The sequence below is a fragment of the Artibeus jamaicensis genome, unplaced genomic scaffold (genome assembly GCF_021234435.1).
Source record: "Artibeus jamaicensis isolate MK-2021 breed Jamaican fruit bat unplaced genomic scaffold, CSHL_Jam_final contig_851, whole genome shotgun sequence".
Classification (NCBI taxonomy): Eukaryota; Metazoa; Chordata; class Mammalia; order Chiroptera; family Phyllostomidae; genus Artibeus; species Artibeus jamaicensis.
In genome coordinates, this window is record NW_026521986.1 from 2,165,150 (window position 1) to 2,179,126 (window position 13,977).

Genomic DNA, 13,977 nt, shown 5'->3' on the forward strand with positions numbered 1-13,977 from the left:
GACTGACAGTTCAGTCCTTGGTTGGGGCACATATGAGAGGCATTTAATCAGTGTTTCTCATACATATTGATGTCTCTCTCTTTCTTTCTCTCTATAAAAAGAAAAAATCAATAAATATATCCTCAGGCAAGAATTTAAAAAATATATATATTAAAAATAAAGCTAAGATAAAGAAGCCCAGTGACAAAAAACCACATATTGTATCCATTTCTATGGAATGCCCATAATAGGCCGATCCGTGGAGACGGAAAGTTGACGAGGGCCTGCCAGGGTCCGGGAGGAGAAGGGAGTGGGGAGCGACTGCTGGTGGGCGTGGGGATTCTTTTCAGGGCGACAAAAAGTTCTGAAGTCACGTGTGGCGATGGCTGTACGAGTTGGAACATACAGAAACCCCCCTGAATTGTACAATTACAGGGTGAATCATGTGATATGTAAAAATATGTCAACAAAGCTGTCATAAAAAAGATGCTCAAAATCTTTAACTATTTTGCTTTATCATTTACTATCGCTCAGGCCTCTTTAGCATCAATGTGGTTGGGAAATGAACCTTTCAAGGTGTCTAATGTAGAATCTCCCATTTAGAGAAGTGAAATTTCAACAACATAACTTTTAATGAATTCTGAAACTTGTCATATTAGACAAATCAAACCAAACTATTGAAAGCATGAGGTTGAAAAATAATAAACCTTAGTTTTAAAAATGTGTTTTATAACTACAAAGCTTGGTTAAAATTTTTTTGATAAATTAAAAACAAAGAAAAGTGAAAACATATCATCACTGGTATTTATTTTATTAACTTCGAATATTATGAAAAGACCTGAAACAGTTTATTTGATTTGGCTGAACATGTATTAATTACTTAAACATAAAGCAGAGCCTTAAAATAGCAGGTCTAAAATGCCTGTTCAGTGACTTAGAACTAATTTCCAAATAGCAATCTATTGCTAAATCTTTACATTTGTTTTCCTGAAGTTTGCTAAATTAATTAACATAAACTCAAGCATAGCATATTTCTAGCACATTTTTTATGAAATGTGTCACAAACATACACTTTCCCCACATATGTTTAAAATTGTTAATAGGAGACTCTTCTTTCATGGTATTTTCCAGGAAAGAAATTCAGATACAGGAACTTCACTGTAGAGTGGTCCCAGGAATAAAAATTGTGAGGAGATAGGGAAGCAAGATTGGGCAAAAGAAGGTGAACTGTGACAAAACTGCAAGAAAGACCTCTGCAGATCCCTTAAGAACTTCTGAAGGTCCTTCACAGCTACCCCAAATTAAGGCAAAAGGACTGGATTTTTGTATCTCCGCCTTGACCAGAGATTGGGTATGGGCTGCCCCTGGGCAGTGGGCATAGTCTTGGGGGCGATGCAATTCCTTTCATCTGAGAGTAATTAAATAGTAGTTTAATTTTTAATGCACAAAGGGGGAAATTTCATCCCATGCTACCTACCTACCACTTTCCCCATAATTAGGGTGAATATTTATTCAGCCAAGGTGCATTAAAAAGAGAAAAAAATCATTTAAAGGTGTATAACCGGTGTCTGTATCCATACCCTACTGGTTGATAACTATTTTGTGTATGTCACATGCAGTTTGGTCATTTCAAGGTAAGTTGTAGAGGGGCTGTAAGTACAGTGAGGGAATATAGTCAATAATATTCTAATAACTATGTATGTTGTCAGGTGGGTACAAGATTTATCGGGATGATCACTTAGCAAGTTACATAATGTCTAATCACTGGGGTGTACATCTGAAACCAATATAATATTGCAGGTCAACTATAATTGAAAAATAAAAATTATTTAAATAAAGAAAAACAAAATAAATAAATAGGTAAATAAAATGTCTTTCTATAGGAATATGTGTATGTGAGCTCCAAAGTAAAAATGTGCAAAACTGAATTCTGTAAGTGTTTATATATTTAGAAATAAAGCTTCATGAACCTCTTCAGTGTTAAATTTAATAAAAAGAAGAAGAAAGCAAGTTGTAGATACACAAAGTTGACTAGCCTTTTTTGCACCAAATACAAAGAACCAATCTGGAATCCATTTAGCACTTCTTTGACAAGTTCACCTCTGCTATTGACTAAAATGCTTTGGTACACAAGAGTATTATTATTTTTTTTTATATAGACTGTCTGTTTATCCACTTCTTACTAAATTCAACATTCTGTATTTAATTTCAGATTATTTTTGTCCAGCACCTTTCTTAATTACTTATTTAAAACAAGACCCACCCTTGACTCTGACCTGAAGTTTTTCAGGTAGCCTGAGCATCCCCCAGGGAAACCAGGTTCGTCCAGGTGCTCAGGGGGCGTCGGTGAGTCTCAGTGACATTCTGACCACTTGGCCCAGGCTGCCGGAGACATGGCCACCAGGTCTTCTGTAGTCTGCTTGCAGGGCCGGCTTGGCACAGTCCTGACCTTTAGGGAAAAAGGCTGACTGGATGTTAAGAAACTAGTTGCCTGGCCACCCAGTGATCACTTAAAAAGTTATCATAGGAAGCTAGTTTCACTCTTACATTTCAAACATAATATTGATGCTCATAAATTCAACCAACTAGAATAATCAAGACCCATCTGGCAGCAGGGAGGCTGACGGGGACAAGCAGGCATGCTGAGGAACATAAATCACTCCTTTTGTGAGTGCCCAGATAAGACTGTACCTTCATTTCATTTCCTCCTGCCTCCTCCTTCCTCTCAGACTCCCAAACCACCTGCACCTCACTTCCCCACCCCCCACCCCTGCACTCTGCCCGTCCACTGCTGCCGCTGGTTCCGATCCCAGGACTTCCAATACCAGTGGTCCACAAGATGGTTGTGTGATCTTGAACAAGTTAGTTCTTTGAATCTTAGTCTCTTCATCTACAGAATGCACGTAGTATTATCTAACCCACAGATATAAAGTAAAGAAAATAATATTAGCAAAGCACCTAGTGGAGGTGCTCAGTAAATGCCAGCTATACCAAAAATCCTTCTGTGTAAAGGATAAAGTCTTAGAACACTAACACTCTCAGATTAAAAATCTAATTATATTTTCCACATAAAGAAATTTGCCTTGTTTCTCAGTTGCCCTGCTATATTTTATACTCACATCATAGAGTATAAAATAAATGATTTAAATATAAAGTTAATTGAACACTTATGACACTGTCCATATTTATTCTAAGTGATTTTTTTCAGAGAACTGAGGAGGCAAAAAAAGTTCTAACATCATACAGTGTTACATCATATGTCTAGTTTTAACATCCTATGTTGAAAAGGATCTTAATCATATAAATGAATAATTATGTATTTAGGGTACATTTCTTTTGTAATATTTATTTATTTTTCAAAGTTTACTTATCCATTTTTAGAGAGAGAAGAAGGGAGGGAGAAAGAGAGGGAAAGAAACATCAGTGTGTGGTTGCCCCTCATGCATCCTCTCGCCAGGGACCCAGCTCGCAACCCAGGCAGGTGCCCCAACCGGGAATCAAACAGGCAACCGTCTGATTCACACACCAGCACTCAATCCACTAAGCCACACCAGACAGGGCTCCTTTTTAATATTTAGATAAACTTATAGCTACGTAGAAATGTTAATACCCATATTTTAGATATTATATCATCCAATAAGAAGTATTCACTGCTTTAATTTTAAAGAGTGACATTAAAATAATGGCATGGCCATATATGTTATTGATTAAGAGCTACTTAACAGGTAATAATGTTTTGCCTTATACAAGAGGAAAGAATTTTAGCCAAGGGTTAATTTCTCTTATTTGACTTGAAAAGCTGAAGTTGAATCTATGTGACAACTTTTGGATCAAATGTAATAATTGAAGGATGATAAAATTTCTTCTTATCATAATTATCAACTTTCCATCTTCTCCTCCCCCCCTCAAAGAACCTCTCTCTTGTTCCGTGTACTTAATTTAAAGTATGGATTTAATGCATAACACATTTGCCTTAGCTTTGCAGAGCACTAAGATGATACAATGCTTTTTTATATGATAAGGAGAACCAATCTGTAATCAAGAATGTTAAAGTGTTTAAAGATTATGAAAGTTTAATACACCATGATGTACTGCTTTTAAAATGGTTGATACTTTTCCCTCTGAAAATTGTTATACTTGATAATGGAGCCTCCTTGTGGGGAATTAATAGTATTTCAGGCTTTCAAATCACAGATAAAATGCTATTTGAATTTCTTCCCCCTTCAAGTGTGAGACCAGTTCTTGCTAATCCAGAAAACCTGCACCCCTGACACCCAGAGGTGAGCGGGCACCAGTGACCACGGGGAGCGCTGGGCCCTGCCCGGCTCTCCTTCTCTTGGCACTGAAGGCAAAAAGGGTTAAGGAAATGTTTTCCAATTAAATTGAGCGTTAGTCTCCTTGGAGAGAGAACAAGTTGACTGACCATCGTTTATTTTTAAACTGGCCCAGGCAGAGAACATCTTAAACGAGACAGATACCTGTTTTGCCTTAATGTAGTGGAGATATTTCTCTGGTTTTGAGCAGACAGCATATTCCTTCTGAGAGGCCTTGTTCAGATGCGCCCAGCGCTTTGGGAGAGAGATACTAGCCCCCCAGTCAGCCAGCCCCACTCCAAGAGAGAACGTCTAACGACCGTTAGAATCGGTGGCCTGGGCTTTCTTAACCAGCATTATAGGGAGATGCCACTGACAGAGGAACAGGCAGGACGGAAGGAGCAGTGATGTGACGGGATTATCTTCTCCTCCACTCCCATGTGCAGAGATAAAGCAGGGTATTAATGCATACAATATCTGAATCCTTGGTATATTTTGTTATTCGTAATATAACAATACGATAAAAAGTAGAATATAAGACTGGCTTCCTAACTTTGTACAGGGTTTTTTAGAAACTACGAAGACACACAACTTAGAAGGGTTCCCGTGGTGGTGTCCTCTCAGGGCCCAGGCTGGTCGCTCAGGCCTCAGGCGGAGGCTCCGGGGCCGTTGCCGTAAATACGGAAACGATTTCTCTCCTTCCAAGGCCAAGTGGAGGGACTCTTTCAACATGGACCCCCAAGATGCTCTTTTATGGTTTATCTTTATCGTTCATTTTTAAAAAGTAACAGAGGCTTATTACAAAAATATAGTGGCTATTTCTATTTCTCCCACAAAAAAACTGTACTTGAAAAATAACTAAATTAAAATAAAAATATATAATGGGATAAATTATTCACAACTAAAGAGTACCTACAATTTTATAGTTTGGTAAAAATATTTTTGGTAGTAATAACAATATTTGTAGATATCTTTTCAGATTTATACCAATGCAAGTTTGTTTTCCAAAAAGATCACCCTAACTATAGTATTTTATAATGGACTTTTTACTTTAATAAAATACTACGTGTACATATATAAAACTTCACATCAGTGAGTGAAGATTTCATAATAAAAGCCAGCATGTATTGCCCATTTACTCTGCGCAGGCGTCGTGCTAGGGCCCCGTATGCATACGAACCCCTCATCTTCCTGCCTGGGGCTGTTTTTCAGACTTTGCCATTGGGAGGCTGAGCCCAGGTAAAGCGTGGAGTTCTTGCCAATCTGAGACCATGAAGATTGGCGCTGGAGGCAGCTGAAGGGACTGGATCGTGCAGACCAGAGAAAAGCAAATGACACTGGATTGGATGATGCTGGAGGGATAGTCCAACTGGAACGGAGAGATTTCCCCGAGCACCTCAGGCATTCGTTTGAGACAACATAAAGGCTTTCCCTTGAGAAGGACAATTATGCCCTAAAAAAAAGAACCGCATCCAATGACTAAGAGCAAAACTAAAGTGTGTATTTAGTGTATTCCCAGCATGCTGCACTCAAGGTTAAGCATCTACCCTATGAAGGGGGGCTGAGTGGAAAAAGAGAACCCCCAACCTCTTTGCTGTAATCACCTGGGATTTAGCCTTTGCCACTTGTACCTGGAAAGGTGAGAAGTTCCCATGACATGCTTCTCCCAAAATAGAGAGCAGTCCTGACTGGGAGCTGGGGAAAGAAGGAGCCCCATTCTCTTGGCTGCACTCACCTGAAGTGAAGTTCCTGCCACACTGAGCTGGGAGCGTGGAGAGGGAGAGAGAGAGAGAGTGGGTTTTAGATCAAATCCCACGATTTTAGCTCTTCTTACCAAGTCATAGCAGACTTCCTTGAATAAATATTTCTTCATCTGCTGTACGCTCTTAGGATAATTTCCAAAGACTTCAAATGGTTGCTTCTTAAATAATTTTAGCAGTTACTACATGTTTCACTGGGGAGCAGGTCCACAGAGCTCCTAACTGCCATTCCATAAATGGAACTCCCAATGTGTCCTGTACATATAACTTTGATTTGTTGACCTGACAATATTAAATGTTCCAAATAATCAAAAACATGAAGAAACGATTTTTAAAAACAGCCCGAGACAGCCTGTGTTGTCACAGGCCCGTGGCACTGAGATGGAATAATAATCTTTCTGCGTCCAAAGAAGAGCTCCAAAGCGGTCTGACATTGGAGTGGGTGCTTCTGGACTGCGTGGGGATGAGCACCCAGCAAACTGTGGATGTGACTGGAGACAGACTGATGGACGCCTCAGCGAGGCCCACACGGGTGGGTGAGCACTAAAGACCGATGCTCACCGGTGCCCTGGTGCTAAAGAAGCCCCTAGAACCTGGATGCTGCAAGCTTGAGTTTTGCTACCTGGCGGAAGAGAAAATTGGAGAGAAAAATACTTGCATAAGAATGATTTTCTTGCACCATGAAAATTGTGGACTGGGCTTCAGGTCACCAGTATAGGTGCAGTCAATTCTTCGGGCAAATTTAGCTGAATGGAGGGAGCTGAGGGAGAGAAAGGGGGGGCAATGAAATAGTAGAGACCTTTTTTTTTCTTATAACTGAGAGCTTAGAGCATGCTTAAATGCTCAGTGGAGGGATTTGGATCAGTGGGGAAGGCTAACAACACAAGGAAAGGAAATAATTGATGGTAAGAGATTTGGGGGACCAGCTTATTTATTATTGGAAAGACAGAGCTCAGAACTGGTATAAATCCAGTTTGTTACATTGGGTAGCTAAAATATGAGTGTATATGTATCTGATGCCTTTTATTTTTATTTTTCTTTCACTTTATTTACATTATTTTATTTTATTTTATTTTTTGGTGAAGTAGAAGTAATGGTCATCTTCCGAGAGCAAAGGGTCATTTAAAAGTTTGCATGAAGAAAGTCTGTAGAAACACACAGTGGGTACAAAGATTGCACTGACAGGCAAAGAGGTTCAGAAAGCGGAGCAGGGTGGAGGCCCTGGTAAGGCTGTGGATCATGTACAGAGGGTCTGACTGGTCTGACTTTATCATTTTTCTCCAGCTGTGCTCAGCTGCCCTGGAGCAGAAATAGAGAAGACAGACCATTGAGATCACCCAGGCTTGGGGTTATAAGTATAAGAACTTGTTAAGAATCTCTTTCTTAAAAATGTGTTTTTCTTTTATTGATTTCAGAGAGAGAGGAAGGGAGGGAGAATGAGAGGGAGAGAAACATCAGTGTGAGAGGGAAAAGTTGATTTGTTGCCTCTCACATATGCCCGAACTGGGAAGTGAACCTGCAACCCAGGCATGTGCTCCAACCTGGAATCAAACCTGTGATCTTTTGGTTTGTGGGATGATGCCCAGCTCACTGAGCCACACCAATTAGGGCAAGAAGCTCTCATTTATCTTATATAGCTGCTCTCTAAATTAAATAAATCCTTTAAGCTTTATACTACCTATTTTCCCATCCCTTTGATAATTTTTTTTAACTTATCTGGCTCTTTTCTAGATTTCCCATTTTCTTTTACAAATTCGAGGCAGACAAATCTTACATCTAGCACTTGCTGTGCGAACTTAGGCAAGTCTTGTGACTCCCCTGTGTCTCAATTTTCTCACTTGTAAAATAGGGGGAGTAATCACAGTAGGATTCCCCCCTCAGAAGGTGGTTTTGAGGATTAAATGAGCTAAGGTATATACTGTGCTGAGTATGACTTGTTGTCGTTATTGTAATTCAGATGAAATACTCAAGTTGGGAGCTGAATGAGATATGAAAGATCACATTCCGGCCTTTTTGTGTTATGCTACATTGAACAGATTCTGGTATTTCACACATTTTCTTTTTCCTTTTCCCACAAAGCCTCTAACATTGTATAGTCAGTCAGCATGAGGAAAGGCCCCAGTCTTAAATTCATTGGAAAGTCATTCTTTCTTCATCTTCTATTCAAGGCATTAATTTTTGTCTCTAAGTATCTAGAACTGGACCAGATGGGGAGCTGGCCTTTATCTACATGTCTTTTGCTTCCAAATCTATCACCTTTGACAACCTCTTCTAAAAATGCTGCACCTTTTCTTCCCTACAGGTAAACTGAAGAGTCCTCATAATGGCCAAGTTTTATAAAGTACAAAATCCTTAATTAAGCTGTAAGCCTTCTTAAGGCAGGTACTGCGATTTCTATCTTTTAATAGGCTTTGTACCCAGGAAGTTGCCCGTGTAATGTAGGATATAAAACCGGTAGATGATAATGATGATGATAGCACCACAGCTTCTCATCCTTAGTTTCCCTTACCATTGACCTCTGTGGGGACCACAGCAGGTGGAGACGGAGCGTAGCGCTCTGAGCCCAGAAAGACTGTGCCTCTATCCCTGACAAGTTGTGTCCCTGATGAGTTGTATCACCTCAAATTAAACAAACTCAACACTCTAGATTGTTCAGTAACTTATTAACAGCTTTCTCTTTTCCCCCTCTCATTCTTGTCAGCCATTGACATATGGACTCTTCCCCAGGCCATCCCTTTCCTAAAACATCCGACCCCTGCCTACCAAAAGTTAGGGTGGGAATTTCTTCTCTGTCTTAAAGTCCTTCATGCCACCACCTTCTAATCTGTCAGATGTGCCCTTCCTTCACCAGGCAAATTTATTCCATTTCATCATTTATTACACGTTTGGGAAATACCTTCCTTCAGCTCTTTGGCCCAAGCAATACCCTGCTTTGCAATGTGCTCACCTCCTTCCCCCAAGATCTGTCTATTTTTCTGCCCTTTATTCACAGTTACTGAATTCCTTTCATGTGATACCTTTCACAACTGGAAGATTTTTTCAATTCTCTCTAAATTGTAGAGATGACTTCCATTTTCTCCCAAGGCCAAAAAAATACACAACTTTTTTGCCTTTAACAAGCAGATAGTGTAGCTATCTGTTCAATGTCTGTTTGGCTGCACGAAGTCTGTGTATGGTTTATAACCAGTGCTGAAGGGGAGAGATGATCTCATCTACTTGGTTCTACACTGAGTGTAGCAAGGTAGCTACAGACAGCATAAATTTCTGATTGCGATAATGCCTCGGGAGGAAAATTAACACATCTTTAGTTCTGATGCAAATACATATTTCAGCTTTTGATTACAAAATAATGACATACACCCACCGATCACACAAAAACTTAAATACAATAAACATCTTTAAATACTTTACAAGAAAAAAGGTGGCCATTTCACATTAAAATCTTTACATGGTATCTAGTTGAAGGTACTTATTCTTAAAGGCTATGAAATACTGAAGAAATAAGGGCAGGGTGGAGCACAGGAAAGAATGAAGGAGAAAGTGCAAAATGCCTCATAAAATGCCGAATAAATGAGCGGCTTCTGATAAAATTTTATACATGCAAATCTTGAATTGTGCTTTAGAATTTTTTAAAAGCATCTTTGTTCTATAGCTTTCTGAAGATAGCTCTATATCTTAATTGAAGTCCCTCTCTGACTTGCCTAAGTTATTAAGACCCTTTTACATTATATAATTCCATATACCTAGTCTCCCTTTCTAATAAAGACTGCATTATTTTAGCAAAGTCACACATATAAAGTAAAGCTCCACTTTTTATTTTTTTAAGATTTTATTTATTCATTTTTAGAAAGAGAGGAAGGGAGGGAGAAAAAAGAGGGACAGAAACATTGATGGTCCGAGAGATAGATAGATCATTTGCCTCTCACATGCCCCCAACTGGGGACCTGGCCAGCAACACAGGCACATGCCCTGACTGGGAACTGAACCAGTGACCTTTTGGTTCACAGGCCTATATGCTCAAGCCACTGAGCCACACCAGCCAGTGTGGGGTCCATTTTTTGAAAAAATGTACCCAAACTTCCTAATGTAGGAGAGTATGATTCTCTTTCTTGGAAAGCTCTATGTTTATTCCAAGTGCCATTTCTCAAAATATTTTTAGAATCCCTCTTAGGAAACATCTTCAGTTAACCAAAAAACATGTAACAGTGAAATCTTGTTACTTTATAGAGATTTTATATATGGGGTCTGGCACACATAATACCCCTTTTTTATTACAAAATCTTTTATTACAAAATCATAAGCATGTAATTCTGTAACGTAACAGTACCACACTCAAGCACACCTTATGATGTTTTAGATGAAACGTTCAAATAAAAACTATAAATTATTACACCCATATTATTATCCTGCCACTACACTAAAGCAGGCGTCACTTCTGCTGGGCCCTGTGTGTTCACCCAACCTGTAACTTCAAGTTACATTTCTGGCTGCATCTAAAAATTATTTTACCTCAACAGGCAAAGATTTTCTACTATAAAAGATATTTTTTTAAGTGTGAAAGCATCCCGAGAGGGGCACCTCCCAATTTATTAGAAACAAAGTAGCAGGCCTTTACCTCCCGTACTCCATAAGGGCAAAGCCTCACAGCTGGACCAGGCAGCTGAGTCTGAGGGTAGGGTGAAGAATATTAGTTTTTAAGGATGATCTTAGAATGCTTTTTAAAAACAGCCACACTTCTTTATTTTCATGCTTCAGGTGATTAGATTTTATGACAATAAACCACCTCTTCAAAATCCTACAATGGTTTTATATGAAATAGGAATTTTTAATTTCCCACAAAGATTTTAGCGGGCACCAAAGTGTGTAGAGTTTCCTGCTCCCAATCTAAGCCCCCCAGGCATGTGTCAGAGAAGCATATTCTGGAAATCTGAAGTTTTGTTGAATGGCGGTGATTTAGGGGGGTGGTAAGCAGTTCTGAGCGTCTCTGTTCTTTCCCGAAACTCTACGTGTTGGAACAAATACTGATTGCATTCAACGATCGTGTTTGTTTCACAGTGTGTAACAAAGTCTGTACCTTGAGCTTTTCAGTAATTGTGAATTTTATTTTAGACACTTTTGGCACTTACAGTTCACAATGCTTGGTGTGGTTTAAGATTAATGTGCACTTTACATTCCCTTTGTCCCTTCTGAAGAAGGGGACTTCGCCTTGTATGTTGTTTGGGGGAAGAGGGGTAGGCCTCCTCCTCTGTACCTTCTTTAAGTGTTTGGCTTTATGAGATACACGCTTCCCCCCAGAATCCTGTATCGTTAAACAAAGCTGGTGAAAATTTGCCGTCACAAACTGTGTGTGCCAATCCTTTTTAGAGGCTGGTATCCCCGACTTCAGATTTAGGCTGTTTGGTCAATGCTGTCACAGGTTCTGGTGGCCCTTCCCGGCGGAAAAGTACGACTGGATTTTTGCGAGCCCACAAGGCCTCGTCCCCAGCCACCCTGCTGGTCAGACTGGAAGAAGTCATTCTGCTGCAGGCTCTCAGCCGGTTGTTATAGCCGTGTGGGTTTCGCAGGCGTTTACGCCTTCTGACCTGCAGGCCCGTGCCCTGGTTGGGCAGGGAAGCACCCGCATTCCTAGTCCGGTAACCCTCTCCCCGACTGCGCCCCAGGAACATCGATATGTTGGGGTTGCGAATGGCATAGATGACAGGGTTGATGGCTCCATTGGCCCAGGTCAGCCAGACAGCCACCACGTTGAGGAGCGAGGGGGCCCGCGCGGCCTGGGCCTGCCGGGCGGCAGCCAGCAGCACCAGGAAGCAGTAGGGTCCCCAGCAACATACGACGAAGACGATCATGATGAGTACAGTGGTGGCCGTGCGCACCTCGCTGAAGAAGCGAGGCACGCGTGCGTGGGTGGTCATGGGCCGCACGCGCACATCCGACAGGCGCACAGCCTTGCAAACGTGGTAGTGGCAGAAGCACATGAGCAGGAAAGGCAGCAGGTAGCAGGCGACCACCAGCCCTACGCTGTAAGCCGCGCCCAGCTGCGCTGGGTCCGGAGTCGTCCGGTAGAGGCAACTGTGGAAGCTCTGTGCTGCCAGGGACTCAAGGGGTGTGAGGAGCAGCTCCCAGGGCAAGGAGAAGCCCAGGGCCACCAGCCAGACGCCCGCCAGCAGTTGGAGCGCGCGGCGGCGACCGATCTTCTCCCGGGGCGACCGCACGATGGCGCAGTAGCGGTCCAAGGAGACGAGGGCCACGCTGAGCGTGGATACGATGCCGAAGCACGAGCTGAAGAAGCGGCTGGCGGTGCAGAAGCCGCGCCAGGGCCTTGCGGCGGCGGGGTCAGGCACCAAAACCCCGGGCGGCGTGAAGAGATCCAGGAAGGCGGCGGGCAGGCACAGCAGCGCCGTGAGCAGGTCCGACAGGGAAAGGGACAGGATGAAGGTGTTGGTGACGGTGCGGAGCTGCCGGTGCTTCACGATCGCCCCCATCACCGCGCAGTTGCCCAGGCTAGACAGCAGGAAGATGAGCAGGAGGACCAGCGCCTGGGCCGCCACCACCGCCGGCCTCCCCTCCGCCCCAGCCGGCCCGTGCCAGCCGAGGCCGCGGCCGGTCGAGGCGCCGGTGATGTCGCCCTCGGCCCCGCGGCTCTGGTTCCCCAGCGCCGCGGCCGCTGCGGTAGCGGTGGTGCCGAAGGAGAGCACGGCCGCGGTCTCCGCGGAGGAAGTCTCTCCAGGTGTGCCGGCGGCGGAGAGGGCGCCGGGGCGTGGGCTGCGGGACGAGGCCGCGCACACGGGCTGGCGACCCAGCGGCGGCTCCATGGGGCTCCGCAGCCACCGCAGGGCTGCTCATTCCGCACCAGGGGAGGCGGCAGCAAGCCAGTGGGTGGCTTGGCCTGGGAGACAGGCCGCTGCCGGTAGTCGGGATCTGCCGGAGGGCTGGCTGTCGCCCAGGACCCCGAGGAGCCTCAACGTGGGTTCCAGGCGTTGCTGCGGGAACCGCCTGTTTACGCAGGAGCGTGGGGCGGGACAGCGGCCAAGTACCTTCGGAAAAGCCAGCACACTTCACCTCTTCCCGAGGCTGCTCGGCCCCGAGTGTGGGCTTTAGAGAATGCCAGATCGGCCTCTGCAGGGACCACTGGCCAGATAAAGTGGGAGTGGCTCTCATATAAATGACCAAATTCAACAAGGGTTCATTCTCAGGCTCTCTCCTTGAATACTAATGTCGTTCAGGGTGGCCTTCGTGGGGGACACTTTGCTCCCCGTGGGTCTTTTCGGCATGTTCAGGTAGGGAAGCAAACAAGAAACTGAAGTGAAAAACTTTCCAAATCTGGAGACCCTAAACTGGAGGGGCAGAAAAATTTAAACCAGGCGTTCTCAAACTTGAGCATGTGCCGGAATCACCTAGAGTTCTTGCTGAAACATAAGTGACTGGGCCCGCAGATTATCAGATTCAGTGGGTCGGGGGTCCTGTCCTAGAATTTGTAGCTCTAACAGCTTCCCAGGTGGTTGGTGATGGTGTCCCTGGGCTGATGACCACACTTTGAGAACCACTGCTGTACTGTGCTTATTAAAAGGCAAATTCACTGGCTGACTCCCAGGATCACTGAAGACAGGCCCATGAATCTGAACCCTGCAGGTGACTACGACACAGGTGTTTTGAGGAGCTAGGTTATGGACCTTGGAGGCAGGATGTCACCTTGTTTTAAAGAGCCTGGATCTCAGGACCAAAACTGGCTCACACATGTGGCAGGGGAGAAGGGAGAACGATTGTTCCTTGCCCTGTGGCTTGGCCTCCATCAGTTCCCTGGAATGTGACCTGTTCTAAGGGGCACCAACTGGGCAGTCACAGAAGCAGCTCCAGGTAGGTATCTGGTTGGGAGACATAGGAACAGAGAAGGCCTGACTCCCCAGGGAAGCTTCTGGACATGTCGT

At 43.6% G+C, this 13,977-nt stretch overlaps 1 protein-coding gene across 1 annotated transcript; it reads right to left on the minus strand.

Annotated features, from left to right (window-relative positions):
- Window positions 1-11,174: 11,174 nt before the first annotated feature.
- Window positions 11,175-13,125, minus strand: GPR135 (G protein-coupled receptor 135). The gene has a single exon (XM_037139865.2). It carries the CDS (start codon window positions 12,862-12,864, stop codon window positions 11,413-11,415), a length of 1,452 nt encoding a protein of 483 aa, XP_036995760.2. The 5' UTR covers window positions 12,865-13,125; the 3' UTR covers window positions 11,175-11,412.
- Between the last annotated feature and the right edge of the window lie 852 nt (window positions 13,126-13,977).